The sequence below is a fragment of the Lynx canadensis genome, chromosome D1, assembly GCF_007474595.2.
Source record: "Lynx canadensis isolate LIC74 chromosome D1, mLynCan4.pri.v2, whole genome shotgun sequence".
Taxonomy (NCBI): Eukaryota; Metazoa; Chordata; class Mammalia; order Carnivora; family Felidae; genus Lynx; species Lynx canadensis.
The window spans coordinates 64,630,010-64,647,984 of record NC_044312.2 but is presented as its reverse complement, the minus strand read 5'-3'; the positions used below and the strand labels follow the sequence as shown (position 1 = coordinate 64,647,984).

Below are 17,975 nucleotides of genomic sequence, written 5' to 3'. Positions count from 1 at the left end.
CTGTTCGGCTGCAGTAACAATCAGTCCTACTTCACTTATACAAAGTATGTATGTCACACAGTTCAGAAATACATATGTGAAAGATCAAATTTTTAAAAATGATCTTTTAATGGGTTCAAATGTAAGCAGCCATCAACTTAATGTAGACTGTTATATGTGTAAAATGTTAACCACAAAACAAAAACCGGTAACAGGTATGCTAAAAAATAGAGAAAGCAATTCAAGTATATCAGTAAAAAAAGCCAGCAAACCTTGAAAGAAAAGAGCAAGAAAGGAACACAGAAGAAATATAAAAACATCCATAAAACAAGTAACAAAATGGCAATAAGTACATACCTATCAATAATTATTTTGAATGTAAATGGGCTAACCGCTCCAAACAAATGACATAAGGTGACAGAATGGATAAAAAACAAAACAAAACAAGACCTATCTATATGCTGCCTATAAGAGACTCATTTCAGACATAAAGACACATGCAGATTGAAAATGAAGGGATACAAAAAGCATTTATCATGCAAATGGAGGTGAAAAGAAAGTCTTAGTAGCAATACTTATATTGGAGAAAATAGACTAAAACAAAGAGTGTAACAAGAGAAAAAGGACACTATATAATCATAAAGGGAATAACCCAACAAGATATAACAGCTATAAATATTGATGCGCTTAACATGGGAACACCAAAATACATAAAGCATCTAGTAAAAAAACTTAAAAGGAGTAATTGATGACAATACAATAATAGTAGGGAACTTTAACATCTCATTTACATCAATGGATAAATCATCCAAGCAGAAAATCAACAAGAAAACAGTGGCTTTGAATGACATTTTGGACCAGATGGAGCTAGCAGATATATTCAGAACATCCCATCTTAAAACAGCAGAATGCACATTCTTTTTAAGTGCACATGGAATATTCTCCAGAATAGGTCATGTATTAGGCCAAAAGACAAGTCTCAACAAATTCAAAAACACTAAAGTCACACAGTGCGTCTTTTCCAACCATAACACTATGAAACTAGAAATGAGCCACAAGAAAAAGTCTGAGAAGAACACAAATACATGGAAGTTAAATAACATGCTACTAAACAATTAATGGGTCAACCAGGAAATCAAGAGGAAATAAAATAAGACATAGAGACAAACTAAAATGAAAATACAGTGGTCCAAAATCTTTGGGATGCAGTAAAAGCTGTTCTAACAGGGAAGTTTATAGCAATACAGGACACATCAAGACAGAAGAAAAATCCCAAATAAACAACCTAACCTTCACCTAGAGGAGTTAGAAAAAGAACAAAACCCAAAGCCAGTAGAAGGAAGGAAATAATAAGATTAAAGGAGAAATAAACAAAATAGAAACTAAAAAAACAATAGATCAATGAAACCAGAAGCTGGTTCTTTGAAAAAAATCAACAATATTAATAAACCTTTAGCCAGACTGAGCAAAAAAAAAAAAAAAGAAAAAAATAGAGACAGGGCTCAAACAAACAAAATCATAAATGAAAGAGGAAAAATAACAACCAACACAAAAGAAATATAATGGATTATAAGAGCATAGTATGAAAAATTATATGCCAACAAACTGGACAATCTAGAAGAAATGGATAAATTCTTAAGAGCATACCACCAAAAACTGAATCAGGAATAAATAGAAAATTTGAACAGACTGATTACCAGCAATGAAATTGAATCAACAGTCAAAGAAACTCCCAACAACAACAAAATTCCCAACAAAGAAAAATCCAGGACCAGACAGCTTCACAAGTAAATTCTACCAAACACTTACAGAAGAATTAATACCTAGTATTAAGCTATTTCAAAAAACAGAAGAGGAAGGAAAACTTCCAAATTCATTCTATGAGACCAGCATTACTCTGATACCAAAACAAGATAAAGACACTACAAAAAAAGAGAACTACAGGCCAATATTTCTGATGAACACAGATGCAAAAATCCTCAATAAAATATTAGCAAACTGAATCCAACAATACATTAAAAAAATCATTCACCACGATCAAGGGGGATTTATTCCTAGGATACAAAGGTGGTTCAATGTTCACAAATTAAGTAACATGATGCATGACATCAATAAGAGAAAGGATAAAAACCACATGATCATCTCATAAAAAGCATTTTCCAAAGTACAACATTCCTTCATGATAAAAACCCTCAACAAAGTAGTTTTAAAGAGAATAGATCTCAACATAATAAAGGCCATATATGAAAAACCGACAGCTAATATCATACCTAATAGTGAAAAACTGAGAGCTTTCCCCTGAAGATCAGCAGCAAGACAGGAATGCCCCCTCTCACCACTTTTATTCAACATACTACTGGAAGTCCTAGCAATAGTGATCAGACAACAAAAAGAAACAAAGGAATCCAAATTGGTACCTAAGAAGTAAAACTATCTTATTTGCAGGTGGCATGAAACTATATATAAAATACCTGAAAAACTCCACCAAAAACTACTAGAACTGATAAGTGAATTCAATAAGGTTGTAGGATACAAAATCAACATACAGAAATCTGTTGCATTTCTACATACAAAAAATGAAGCAGCAGAAAGAAATTAAGAAAAGAATGCTATTTACCATTGCACCAAAAATAAAATACTTAGGAATAAACTCAACCAAGGAGGTGAAAGACCTGTATTCTGAAAACTATAGAACACTGATGAAAACAATTGAGGAAACCACAAACAAATGGAAAGATATTCCATGCTCATTGATTGGAAGAACAAGTATTGTTAAAATATCCATACTACCCAAAGCAATCTACAGATTTAATGCAATCCCTATCAAAATACCAATAGCATTTTTCACAAAACTAGAATAATCCCTAGATTTGTGTGGAACCACAAAAGACCCCAAATAGCCAAAGTGATCTTGAAAAAGAACAAAACTGGAGGTATTACAATCCCAGATTTCAAGTTATACTACAAAGCTGCAATACTCAAAACAGTATGGTACTGGCACTAAAATAGACACATTGATCAATAGAACAGAATGGAGAGCCCAGAAATAAACCCATGATGATATGGCCAATTAGTCTATGACAAAGGAGATAAGAATATACAATGGGAAAAAGACAGTCTCTTTAACAAATGGTGCTGAGAAAACTGGACAGCTACATGCAAAACAATGAAACTGGACCACTTCCTTATACCACAAAAATAAACTCAAAATTGGATTAAGGACCTAAATGTGAGACCTGAAACCATAAAATTCCTAGAGGAGAACACTGGCAGTAACCTCTTTGACATAAGCCATAGACACAGTTTTCTAGATATGTCTCCAGATGCAAGGAAACAAAAGCAAAAATAAACTATTGGGACTTCATCAAAATAAAAAGCCTCTGGGGCGCCTGGGTAGCTCAGTTGGTTAAGTATCCAAAACTTGGTTTCGGCTCAGTTCATGGTCTCGCAGTTCTTGAGTTTGAGCCCTACATCAGGCTCTGCGCTGTCGGCGTGAAGCCTGCTTGGGATTCTCTTTCACCCCACTCTCTCTACCCCTCCCCCACTTGCTCTCTTAAATAAACAAGCAAACAAATAAATTGCTTCCACGCAGCAAAGGAAACAATCAACAGAACTAAAAGACAACCTTTTGAATGGGAGAAGATGTTTGCACACAACTTAACACCAAAAGATCCCCAAATAATCCAATTAAAGAATGGGTAGAAGACATGAACAGACCTTCAAAGACATCCAGATGGCCAACAGACACATGAAAAGATGCTGAACATTGCTCATCATTAGGGAAATGTAAATCAAAACCACACTGAGATACCACCTCACACTGGTCAGAATCGCTAAAATGAAAAACATAAGAACCAACAGGTGTTGGTGAGGATGTGAAGAAAAAGGAACTCTCATGCAATGTTGATAGGATTGCAAACTGGTATAGCCACTATGGAAAAACAGTATGGAGGCATTTCAAAAAATTAAAAATAGAATTACCATATGGTTCAGTAATTCCACTACTGGGTATTTACCCAAAGACTATGAAAACACTAATTCAAAAAGACATATGCAGTCCTATGTTTTTTGCAATATTATTTGCAATAGCCAAATTAGGGAATCAGCCCAAGTATCCCTCAGTAGGTGAAAGGATAAAGAAGATGTGAGATATATACACATATATATGTATATACATGTGTGTGTGTATATATATATATATACACACACACATATATACATGTGTGTATATATATATATATATATACATGTGTATATATATATATATACATGTGTGTGTGTATATATATATACACACATGTATATATTTATTCACATGTATATATTTATAATTTAGAAAAATTGTAATTTCAGTATAGTTAACATACTTCTCTGAATGACTTATTTCACTTAGCATTATACTCCTTAGATACATCCATGTTGTTGCAAATGGCAAGATTTCATTCTTTTTATGGCTGAGTAATATTCCATTATATGTATGACCAGTGACCATAAAATGTCATCCACAACTTCTTTTTTTTAATGCTTATTTATTTTTGAGAGAGAGAGACAGACAGACAGAGTGTGAGCAGGGGAGGGGCAGATAGAGAGGGAGACACAGAATCCGAAGCAGGCTCCAAGCTCCAAGCTGTCAGCACAGAGCCCAACACAGGGCCCAAACTCAAAACCCAGGAGATCATGATCTGAACTGAAGTCAGACATTTAACCGAAGTCAGACACTTAACTGAGCCACCCAGGTGCCCCTCATCTACAACTTCTAGAAAACCTGTCACTCAAGATTAAGAATAAAATAAGGATGGGCTCTGCGCTGACAGCACAGAGCCTGCTTGGGATTCTCTCCCTCTCTCTCTGCCCCTCCCCTGCTAGTGCACACACGCGCCTGCTCTTTCTCTCTCTTTCTCAAAATAAATAAACTTTTAAAAGAGAATAAAAAGAGTACATTTTTCAGATGATGACTCATGCAATTTATTACTGAATTAATTTTAAAGGATCTACTTCATGAAGAAAGAAACTATGGCAAGCAAAAAGGTGTGGGATGAAAGAACCAACTGTGTTAAAATTATTTGTTAAACAAAATAAACACTGCCAATTAAAAAAACATAATAATTTGGAGGATATAGATTAAGATGACATTAGAACTCTGCACAAAAATAATGTGGACAATGGGGCACTGATAGAAATCAAAGCGTTCTAAGAGTCATGTATTAATGATGAAGCATTACTCTTCTTTAAAGATATTTATCTTTAGCCTTCATGGTAAGGAGGCATGTTAAATATATAGTATGAGCCTTAAAAGAATAGTAATAGACATTTAACTTTCTAGCAGAGATTAAAAACAACAACAAAGGCCAGCAAGACAAAACCAAAAACAAATTTAACACACACACACACACACACACACACACACATTAACTGGATAAAATGATAAAAACAAAAAATCATCTGAATAGTCCTGTAAAATAAATAATTTAAACTATAATTTGAAGCATTTGAACCATAATTTAAATTTCTTTTCCAAAGAACATTTCAGGACGAATGTTTTTACAAGTAAGTTCTATCAAACCTTCAAGACGTGAAAAATTCTGCTCTATTTTGTTTGAGTGTTGGAAGGGACTGCTCCCAGCTTATATAATACAGAGAACTTGCCAGGACAACCTGTAGTCCAGAGTGTACATGGCACCCCCGGAACCATACAGCTCAGCAGTCCTGAGCACGATGTAGGGGATTCCAGGCCTTCTCACTGAGGAACTTGGACGCACGAATCTCAAACACAAATTTTAAAAACCAAATCCCATGGTGTGTGAAAAAGAGAGCATGTTGTGACCATCTAACCTAGGAAATGACAGATCAAGCAGAGCTAAACAGGAAATAAAAAATGAAGTGATACAACAGAACAACAAAGGACAAAGAACTCTGTCCCAAACAACGAGAGATGGCACACCGTGTTCAAGCACATATGAAATATTTTTTCCCCCAAACTGACCACATACTTATTAGAATGACTAAAATAAAAAAGACAAGAAATAATAAGTATTGGCGAAGATGTGGAGAAAAAGGAACCCTCGTATACTGTTGGTGGGAATGTAAACTGCTGCAGCCATTGTGGAAAACAGTATGGAGTTTCCTCAAAAAATTGAAAATAGAATTACCATATGATTCAGGAATTCCACTACTGGGTATTTACCCAAAGAAACAAAAACACTAATTCAAAAAGGTACACATACCCGTGTTTATTACAGCATTATTCACAATAACCAAAATACAGAAACAACCTATGTGTCCATGGATAGATGAATGGATAAGGAAAATGTGATGTGTATAAAGGAATATTACACAGCCATAAAAAGGGGTGAGATCATGCCATTTGCGACAACATGGATGGACCTAGAGGGCATTATCCTAAGTGAAATAAGTCAGACTGAGAAAGACTAATAATACCATATGATTTCACTCATATGTGAAATCTAAAAATAAACCACACAAATGAATAAACAAAAAGCAGAATCAGACCTACAAATACAGAGAACTGATGGTTGCTACAGGTAAGGGGGTTTGGAGACTGGGCAAAATGGGTGAAAGGGAGGGGGAGATACAGGTTTCCAGTTAAATAAGAAGAGGGACACAGATGACTGGGTCAGAGGGACACGACCTGAGGACTCGACCTGTCACCACTCACTCTGAAGATGGAGGAAGGGGATGGTGAGCCAAAAAGGACAGCATTACAGCAGCCAAGGGGCCGTCAGTGGCAGACTAATTGTACAGAGAAAACCCTCGAAGGACACCCCAAAATTCAAAAGCCCATGTGCACACACCTTTTTAAGCAGCTAAACTGAAGGAAATCTTCAGAGCTCAGAACCTCAAGGGGAAGAGAGCATTTGAACTGGTGTTCATCCAGTATGCCACTGCCGGTTCCCTGACAGTCTAACACCTGGGCCACAGACCACTTGAGGGGGACAGGAGACAAAGTTTAGGCCTGATCCAAGGGAGAGGTCAGATGGGAGACCTCTGCACGAAGCCAGGATACAAAAGGGCAACACCTTCAGTAAAGTAGAGAAGCCTACCCTACAGAAGGAAACTGGGCCTGGAATCTGGAATAAGAACACATACAAATAATTTGATGTTTAAAAAAAAAAAAAAGAGGGGGGGTGAGTGAAGCCCAGAAAGTGTGAGACAAGTAGAAATCAGACAATAAGATTGTTGAAAAATGGTCAGATGAATTAATCATCAAAATAAATGTATACAGACGACACCCGATGGTTGAAAGACAGGTATGGTTAAACTGGTTAAAAAGTAAAAGGGTACCTATATCCCATTGGCAAAAGATACATCTAAAACAAAAGCACACTGAAAGCTTGATACTGAAAAAGGATGGAAGAAGGTCAATACCAATATAATACCAAGAAAAACCAAAACAAAGTTGGAATGGACAGATTAACACGAGAAAAAATACTCTTCAAGACAAAAAACATTGCTAGAGATGAAGAGTGTTACTCTATGCTGATAAAAGTGTTCACCAGGAAGGTAGAACTCTAAAAGTGTATTCATATAATACAAAACACAGCTTCAAAATACAAGGCAAAATACTCAGAATTATAGGGAGACAAAATCCACCATCTAGTAGAATTTTAATATGTATTTCTAAGAAACTGATGAGATCCAGCAGACCAAAACAATCTGTAATGATAGCAAAGATTTAAACAAAGTGGATGTAATGAACAAATACAGAACATTGCACCTGACAATTGGGAGAATGTACACACCTTTCCAGCACACATGGGACATTAATGAAAGCTGATAGTGCTCTAATCAAGGCCACAAAGCAAGTATCAATAAATTCCAAAGAATAAGTATTAGAGACCACTTAACCACAACACATGGAAGTTAGCAGTGAATTGAAAACATATTATTATTGATTGGTTTTTTAATTCGGTTAAAAATTTTTTTAATGTTTTATTTATTTTTGAGAGAGAGAGAGAGAGAGAGAGAGAGAGAGAGCAGGGGAGGGGCAGAGAGAGAGGGAGACACAGAATCTGAAGCAGGTTCCAGGCTCTGAGCTGTCAGCACAGAGCCCGATGCAGGGCTCAAACGCAAGAACCACCAGATCATGACCTGAGCCAAAGTTGGACACTTAACCAACTAAGCCACCCAGATGCTCCTTAATTTGGTTTCTAAAAGAGAATAGATACATTTAGGTAAGCAGAGAAGAAAATGACAAAAACCACTCAAGTAAGTTAAATATGAATATATATTAAGTATAGTTACAGAATGCATATTTATTCACATATACTGTGGTGGTTAATTTCATGTGTCAACTTGGCTAGGCCAGAGTACCCCGGTACTTGGCCAAACCTTAGTCTAGATGTTTGTGAAGGTATTTTTTAGACAAGATTAACATTGAAACTAGTAGGTTGTATCTAATGCAGATTGCTCTCCATAACATCAAATTGGTGAAAGGTCATAACGGAAAAGGACAGATCTCCCTGGAAGAAGAAGGAATTCTGCCAGCAGCTGGCCTGCAGACTGGAACTGCAACATTGGCTCTCCCCTGGGTCTCCGGCCTGCTGGCCTATCCTGGAGAGACTGAACTTGCTAGCTCTCATAATCACGTGAGTCAATTTCTTAAAATCAATCAGTCAACCAGCGTTTCTCTCAGAGATCTCTTTCTCTAAACACACATGGACAGGCACACACACACACAGACATGCACACACACACACACACACACACACACACTATTGATTTTGTTTCTCTGGACAACCTGGACTAATACATATACATATTTATGTATTTACAGAATAAATAATAAACATGCCACACACATACGATGGAAAGTCATCAGCAAAGTCAGTTCTTTGAAAATAATAATAACAAAGATAACCCTGGTAAGACTGATCAAAAAATAAAGGGCATAATTAAGCACTATTAGGAATACACAACAGGTATAGCAGATCTTTAAAAAATATGATAGCCATGCTTATGCCAACAAAATTAAAGATCTTAGTAAAATGCACAAATTTTTAGAAAAATGCAACTTGCCAAAACTCAACTAGGAAATTAAAACCTGTTTCTAACCATTAAAAACAGGAAATCTTTCAAGGAGAAAATACCAGGTCCACGTGGTTTTGTATGTCAGTTCCGATACCTACAACTAGAGCAGGTATTTAAGGAACAAGTGAGAATTCCAGTTTTACTCAGACTCTTTCAGAGAACAGAAAATGAGTCTGTGCAGCCCTGAAGGAGGGGAGGAGTGCTCTGTAGCAAGGGGAAAAATCAAAACGATGGCTGTTGAACAGTGCCTGCCACCATGGGCCATTCCGACCTCTTTACACAAAGGATAGATAGTCTTGATAGCTCAGGCCCCTGGTCACCTCCAAACTTCCACTCTGACCGTGTCCAGGTCAGAATCAGAGCACAGTGCTCTCCACCTGAATCCTGAGTGGGAAGCAGGCAAGGTTAGGTTCTCCCACCCCCTTACTCATGACTGCTATATGCCGACGTACCTCAGAGAGGACCTGGACCAGACCAGTTAACTGAGCATGTGCAGATCATGGACTGATCAGCAGCCTTCAATGCCACAGCCATTCATCAGTCAAAGTGAATAATCTCAGTCTTGACCAGAACTTACTCTACCCCAAATCTAAATCTTAAAAAAAAAAAAAAAAAAAAAAAGAAAGAAAGAAAGAAAGAAAGAAACACCAGACACTAATCAGAGTTCACAGCAAGGCCCAGAGCAACTTCTTTTTAAAACTGTCACAAAACGGGCCCCTTTTAACTCTTCCTCATCGATGGGTACAGCTTGCAGATGACTGCATGAACGACCCCCTGCTACGGTGAAGAGGAATAAGTGGCCATCTGTGTTCTGACCATGGGCTTCTCTGTACTACTGCAGAAATGGCCTCCCAGAGCAGCCACTGAACCTGTCAGCCCACAAATTAAGCCAGATGCAAAATGAGCATGTGGCAGTTGCCCTGGGTCATGCAGAGCAATGTACTTAAGCAATATGTGGTTCAATTTCAACGGTCAACAGTGTAATTCAATTATAGTATTATTTGTGGGCCGAATCACAGGGATTAATCAGGATCAAGAGCAAAGGTTAACATTGTACCGGAAGCTACAACAGTGGTCTTTTGTACTAGAAACATCATTTTTAACAAGGGTTCTGGGGTCTTTCAGTCACCTCTTTCCAACTTTCTGGCACAGAATTTTAGGGCTCCAATCAAGCACAGTCATACCCAGGAAACACCCATTCGGGTTTCAAAAATTCAACCATATAAGGAGTTTCATTTAATGGTCCTGTTTCTGCTGGCAAGGGATTTCTTTTCCTCACACCTCCAGAGCCACCAAGTGCTCCGAGATAAGGGTCACCACACCGCGGCTCGGAGACAAGTAAATTTGACACTTGTGCATCAGGATGTCCTCTCAGGGTATTTCTGGCCTGGTTGTTTACAGGAGTGATAATCTCCTATAGTGTTTGCATTGTTTACATCGATTTGGAGGAAGGAGAATAGTCTTTTTTCCCCATTAAAGACCTACTTACATAAATACTGAGATCACATGCCCTAAGTGTACTCTTCTAGGAAGGAGTTTTGGAAAGTGAACCTGAACCTAGCATACTACAGAGTAATTAATAAAGGGAAATCTCTTGTCATATAGTGTTGTGCCTAAGAATCATCATTGTTGAAGAAACTGTCCTTTTAGGAGGAATCCATGTTGTTTTTGCATAAATGCTTGCGATATGGGGTGTGCAGGAAGCCTACAAAAGTTTCTTCCATTGAAATAAAGTGGTAATTGTGTTTTCAGAAAGTGAGAGAACACAGTCCTTGGGTGCTCATTTGAGCACCTCAATGGATGCAAAAGCAATTGTGTTTTGGTAGTGTTGGCATCACTTGGCACCATTCGACTTCAAATTAATAGGTGAATAGAAATACAGAAAGGACGATTTAAATGTTCACAGAGAAATGTCATTTCTGCAGGATTTGTGGCATCATGATGTGATGCCACAGTTTTCAAACTTTCTCTTAGCTGCCACCCTTTCAGCAGAGGAACCCTCACTTGGAAGTCTCATGCGTCTGAGAGAGAAGAGAGCAAAGTCACTCTGGCTAGGGGACCAGGAGCAAGCACGGAACCGGACCCCATTCCCAGGTAACTTTTCTCTCAAATGGCTTCACAGAGCCCCCAGAACTCCACTGCACAGCATCATAAAACCAGTGCAGGCATGAAAGCAGCCCAGAAGAAACTCAGATGGCCCTAGACTGGAAATCCAGCACTGTGACCCTACGTGGTAAAAATCATAATGTCAGTGCTAACCTCAACAAAACAAACTAACTTATACCAACTGAGCACTAAGTGCCTTACCTCCATTAATTTAATCCTCCTAATAATATGAGATAGGTACAATTATCACTATTTTATATATGAGGAAACTGAGCTCAGAGGGATTAAACAATCTGCCTAAAGATCCCACGGCCAGTCCTAAGTGACTGAGCTGGAATTCAAACCTCAACGGTCTAACCCCCTACTCCACACTAACAAGCATAAAATCTCTTTTTAAAAATTTTTTTAAAAAACATTTATTTACTTTTGAGAGAGAGAGAGAGAGAGAGACAGAGTGCAAGCCAGGGAGGAGCAGAGAGAGAGGGAGACACAGAATCCAAAGCAGGCTCCAGGCTCTGAGCTGTCAGCACAGAGCCTGATGAGGGGCTCGAAGTCACGAGCTGAGAGATCATGACCTGAGCTGAAGTCCGACGCTTAACTGAATGAGGCACCCAGGTGCCCCACAACCACAAAAACTCTTAAGCTCTTAGGTCCAGTTTTGGCCAACCACCTTGAATATGAGGAGGGTATTAATAATCTTGCAGAAGAGTATCCTGCACAAAGGTATTCAATAATTATCATTCTTTTCATCACAAATGGCGTAGAATATATACCCTCCAGACATGCACTAATTACTTCAATGTTCAATTATCTGCCAAATAGCTCCTGTCAAATGTCTGTGTGAGCCAATTATTACTTGAGAGATGGTTCACAGAACATGCCAATCACTGAATCTTCAAAAAAAAAAAAAAAATTAGCGCTTTGTTATTCCAGAATAATCAGTGAAAGGTACCAAGAAAAGAATAAATGAAGTTCAGTACACAGTCAGGTAAAAGGATATATAGATATATACATATATCTATATATCTATATATCTATATATCTATATCTATATCTATATCTATCTATCTATCTATCCACACTAATAACTGTGCCCTGAAAAGGAGAGCCTATTCACAAAAGTCAATAAAACGTGTATGTGACAAATACTTATTAAACACCTAATATGTGCTGCGGACCAATGGAGGCACTAGGGATGGAGCAGCAGAGCCTCTGTCCCCATGAAACTTACAATCTGGTGTGGGAGGCTGACGAGACACGGGGAGACAAATGTGAATGTAATAGGTCAGGTGGTGAAAAGTGCTATAAAGAAATATAAACAGGATACGAGGACAGAGTGGTGGGAGGAAAAGATGCTAATTAGAGAGGGTCGGGGGGGACCTCTGTGATGTGGTGACATTTCAGCAGCGATCATATCTGAGGGTATCTGGAGGATGGCACTCCAGCTAAGGGGGCAGCACGCACAAAGGTCCTGAGACAGCCAGTGTGTGGGCTAAAGGGAGATAAGCCAGGAGGAAAGTGGTAGGAGGTGTGGCCATACATGCAGTCAAAGGCCAGATTGCGTATGGAAGGGCTGGGTGTACTGAGGACTTCAGATTTTATCCTGAGATGGGAAGCCATTGACGAGCTTTGGAGAGAGGAATGCTGTGGTTTGAAGTGAGTTTCAAGGATGGCACTGCTGCTCTGTGGGAGACAGAGGGTAAAAAGGGCCAGGAGCCTGACAGATAACAGCTAGGACATGTTACAGTGCCACCAACAGGGGCAACAGCACAGAGACCACTCAGAAGACCATGCATTAATCTTGCAAACCCCAGGCGAGTCTAGCAAGGCCCGCACAAGCCTTATGCAATGAAAAACACAAAACACAAAAGGGTGAAACAAGGCCCTGAATAAATAAGAACTCTAACATGTCTCTAAAGACGTAACATAATAAAGATTTTTTTTAATCCCTCATTAATTTCTCAAAAGTTAACATTTTATAGGGCTTACTACGTGCCAGGCACTGTTCTCAGCACCTTATGCATGTAAGCATAGCAACCTTCTAAGGAGGGTACTATGATTATTCCCATTTTAGATGTGAGGAAACTGAGGCACAGTCAGGTAAATAGGTTGTTGTAGAGGCAGGATTTGATCCAAGCAGTCTGTCTGCAGGTGTTTCTCCTGACCAATCTGCAAAGAATGCCTTAGAATGTAGACTCTTCCAGGCACAGCTGCCCAAGGAGCCCTTCTAGAAGGAAGCAGCCAGTGTGGATGATGAAGGAAAGAGAAGGAGGGAGCAGTTTGTGCTGGAAATGCAGGGGGATGGGCCTCCTGGGTCTGTACCACCCAGTCCCAGGGCCCTTCCTCTTTGTCCATCCCAGATCCTCACCAGCAGATCCTGGGTTAAGGCAAAGCCCTGAGGGTCACATGCTGCTCTCTCAGAGACAGGGTATTTTGCTAGAGGCTTCAACATTTTAGGAATGCCAATGTGGAGAAATTAGGAGGCAGGAAGCAGGACTGGCCCCACACCAGCTGTCTTCTTTAGAAGGTGTCCATTCAGCTTTCACAGCCATCCAAGAGCTTTGAGGTCGGAGGGCCTGACCCTGTGGCTCTGATCCCACTGCACATGAGCCCCTGATGGCTTCCAGATGAGACTCTACAAGGACTGCTAGGAAATCCGTACTCTTGACTGTTTCCTTTCAAGGGGGTTTCGGAGGCCCTAACCTAGAACAGGACATCCCAATCTGTAGAGCCTTGGAGAAGCAGAACATTATCAGGCCTCTCAAGAGCTCTTATGTTCACTGAGAAATGAGGAGCCTGACAGATGACAGCTAGGACATGTTACAGTGCCACCAAGAACATGAAGAAGCTTCAGCACACAGCCTCTCCCACCCAGGTGCCAACACCCACAACCCTCGGTGAATCAGACTGTCCTCGCAGGGTGGAAGGAAAAGCAATTGCCTGGCAAGGGGCGGTGTCCAGTGCCCATGCACATCCTAGGCTTTAGCCACACTCAGCCCAAGCCCTCGTCCCCGAACTCCTCCAGCCGCAGCTCTGCACAGAGAGGAGCAAAGTCCCAAAGAAGCATGGCCAGTCAGCAAATAAGGCCCCTGACTTGTCATCTGGTCAGGGCAGAAAGAGGACCTTGGAGCCTTCCAGAAAGATTTTCAATGAGAGGTTTATTGTAATAAGTACGGGCTTGGGTTCCCCCCATCCCCACCATCATCAAAGAGTTAATCAGCCCAAACAGCCCACTGGTGCTCCTTTCCAATTAATCAGTTTCACCGGATCTTTTCTGGGGACTATTCTTAAATGGCTAATGTGGACCTGAAGTCAAACAGTGGCCAAACAGGTAAGAAACAATATGGCATAAGGAACATTCTTTAGGTGAGGAGGTGAATCCATACCAAACTGCCTCCTGATTCCCAAGCACACTGGAGACCAGCTGGGGAAGGGAGTGGACACCCGCATGAGGCACCAAGGTCTCCAGACTTTGAGTTTTGTCTCAGCTCACCTGTGATAGGCCATGCTGTACTCTGACAAATTTACAGTAAAACCTCGGACAAATTTACAGTAAAAACAATCTTAATGCACCCAAACTGCCTCTCGGCCAGGAGCCAAAGTGTGCCCCCGTTCGATACATGCTAACATATGGCACACCCACACTGCCTCGGCAGAGACCTAACCTCACGCCAGGGATCAAGGTGTTCCACAAGTCTGAACTCAAAAAAAGAGACGGCATACACAATAAAATCAAATAAATCAACCGAGGGGCTTCTTGCTGTGCCAGAAAGAAAGGTGGAATGAGAGAAAACAGTCTTTGAGGTGTAGAGGACGAGCCATCAGTTGTTGGGACCCCCTGACCGTACCTGCAATGATCCCGTCCATTTGCTCCAGGGCAGCTTCTAGCACGTGACTGGCATCCGAAGCCATGGCTCCTCTCCCCTCAGTCTTCTTGTCTTACTGAAAGTTCAAGCACAGGACAAAGGAAAAGTTGCAGAGGCCCACATTACGCAGGCAAGACCGCAAACCCTCCTCTTTCAACATCACGTGGGCCGCTCTAGCAAGAATCCGAGCCGGCCACCCCCCGGTTCTGCCGTCTCTAGAGCCTCTCCCTCCTGGCTCGAGTGATCCGTCTCCCGCGGCTTTAGCACACTATCCCATTCACATCTGAGATTAAGAGCCGCCATTACAGTCCCAGGTTCCAGAAGCTGCAGCCAGCACGGGGGAATCTCCCCTACGAGTCAGAGAAAGGGAATCAGTGAGGACGTGCCCTGCAGCAAGCGGGGGTCAGGAGTCTCAGGAGGCACGTCTGTCTTAGAGCCGCATCTGTCCCGCACCTGCAATGCCTTCGTCGGGTAGGTGTGATCCAGGCCGAGAGTCCTCGGCTGCCACTTTCCTGGATGGTCAAAAGTGCCTGGCCTAGCAGACACACTGTTGTGGGGAGAGCTCTGTCCCAGGAACCTGGAAAATTCCTCTCACCATCTTAGTTCTAGACTACCCAACACCACGCAAAGTGCAGCATCCCACCTCCTCAGGACTGAAGAGCTTCTCCCAGGACACAAAGGCCACCCTCCCCCCAGGCTGAGTCTCCCGTCTAACGGAGATGGCAGTTGGTTCTATCTCTGGACAATGCTGCCTCTACGAACGGTCTTTCAGCTAAACTGTCTTCCTGCAGCCTCTTCTCGTTTTATTGCTTCCTACCCACTCCCTGGTGGCAGGGAGCGACAACTGTATTTGTAATCCCTAGTTCACACCTATAAATGGCAGGCAGGAGCTGTTGTTTGCTCCTTCAGCAAAGCCTGTGCATGTGTCCAACGGGCATAAGTGCTGTGGAGAACCGGCCTGGCTTCTCTACCCAAGGATGGCCCGGGTCAGGAAACAGAGGGTCCTGGGGGGTCTCAGCTCCTGTTCCCTGTTGATGTTGGACTTTCAAAGGGAAGAAAGGAAAGTGAGAAGCCACAGAGAAGTGGCTTTGGAGATGGTATGAATAAAGATTTTAGGACCACAAAGAACCACATTGGACTATACCAGGCAGTAGCTGTTAAAATAGACTGGGTTCAAACCCTGCTCTACCATTTACTATGTGATCTCTGAGCCTCAGTATCCTCATCTGTAAAATGTGGATAATACCAGCACTTAACACACCAGGCTGATGTCATGATGAAATGAGGAATTAATATTTCATAGAAAGTACTCAGTACATTTCCTTACAGATAGTGAGTGCTCAACATATGTTAGCTGTTTCTGTTTTTGTTTTTGAAGTGAGGTAACGATCTCAGGATGTATTTGTGCCAGGACGGTGCACTGGATGAGAGACTTTAAACTAAATGAGGTAGGGGCGCCTGGGTGGCGCAGTCGGTTAAGCGTCCGACTTCAGCCAGGTCACGATCTCGCGGTCCGTGAGTTCGAGCCCCGCGTCGGGCTCTGGGCTGATGGCTCAGAGCCTGGAGCCTGTTCTGATTCTGTGTCTCCCTCTCTCTCTGCCCCTCCCCCGTTCATGCTCTGTCTCTCTCTGTCCCAAAAATAAATAAACGTTGAAAAAAAAAATTAAAAAAAAAAAAAAAAGAAAAAAAAATAAACTAAATGAGGTAGGCTCAGGAACAGAGAACCCAGGTAAGTCCAAAAAAAAAAAAAATAAACTAAATGAGGTAGGCTCAGGAACAGAGAACCCAGGTAAGTCCAAGAGGCTGGTTCCCCTGGAGGAGGTAGGCATGGCAAAGAGAGATAAGCAACTATTTGTGTGGAGAGGGAGGGCAGTGATTCATAGGAGCAAAGGCCAAGGAAGGTCTGGGAACAGGCACTGAGCCTCAGCAGTCCAAGGGCCATTGCACAATCAACGCAGGGGCATGAGAACGGGAGCCTGCAGAGGGGGTGGGAGCCTCATCAGCACCTCAAGGCTGTGGCAGGAGCTACTACAGGAGGCTGCAGCAAGGGACAGAGCTGCCACTGCTGAGAAGAGCAGCCCAGGCCACTAGAGACCCCAAACATGTGCAGATCTCATGGGCTGAATAGAAGCAAGCTTGGGGGTTTGGGGGATGAGAGTAGAGGTAGCAGGAAAAGGGCACACAATCACACACAATTATTGCAGGTCAATAATCCACACATTCCCACCTGTTCAGAGATATTAAAAGTCTGAAATAGTTCCCTCTGAAGACTTCCCACTACTCCTAAGGAAAAGTCCACACTGCTTACTCACTGGGACCTTCAAAAGAGGCAGTGTAGGATCCGGCCAGGCCAACCCCATATTGCTCTCTCCATTGGTCATGTTCCAGCAGCACTGGCCTCCTGTCTGTGCACGCCCCCCCCCCCCCCCCCCGCCGATACTCCAAGACCATGTCTTCTTCTGAAACTTCACACCTGCTATCCACTCAGCCCTGAGCTCGCTTTCCCAGCTCTCTGCATGGCTCATTTATTCTCATCTTCTGGGTGTCAGCTCCCATGTGTCATCTGAGACAGGCCTTCCCTGCACACCTCCGTCTATAGCAGCCCCTTCCAAGTGCAGCAGTTCCAAAGTATCTCGTCCGTATACTTGTGTGCTTGCCAACTGGCCTTGCTTACCCTCTCCATGGAGGCAGTGGGGCCCTGTCTGCCTTGTTCACCCCTATATGCCCAGTGCCCAGCACAGTGCCTGGCACAAGGAAGCTTATGAGTGAATACTTGTGAATAAATTGATAGATCCCTTTCACCCACATTCCCTGAACCCTGCTGTGCTGGGTAATGGGGAGATATTGACAAATCAGACCTAGTCTCTGTCCCCACGGAGCATGCAGTCTAGTGAAGACAAAAGTACAAACAAATTAACGATGACACAGTATGGGGTAAGCTGATAGAGGCCGGTATGCAGTTTCTCTGGGTCTTGA

At 41.7% G+C, this 17,975-nt stretch overlaps 1 protein-coding gene across 8 annotated transcripts in view; it reads right to left on the bottom strand.

Moving 5' to 3' along the window:
• PPFIBP2 (PPFIA binding protein 2) overlaps nt 1-17,975 on the bottom strand; it is a 143,950-nt gene that overhangs the window by 97,082 nt on the left and 28,893 nt on the right. For all 8 annotated transcript variants that reach the window (XM_030331823.1, XM_030331827.1, XM_030331828.1 and 5 more), the window contains exon 2: nt 14,982-15,075. In XM_030331823.1, the coding sequence (XP_030187683.1) occupies nt 14,982-15,045 (64 nt within the window). In that variant the 5' untranslated portion in view covers nt 15,046-15,075. The remainder of the gene's footprint in view (nt 1-14,981; nt 15,076-17,975) is intronic.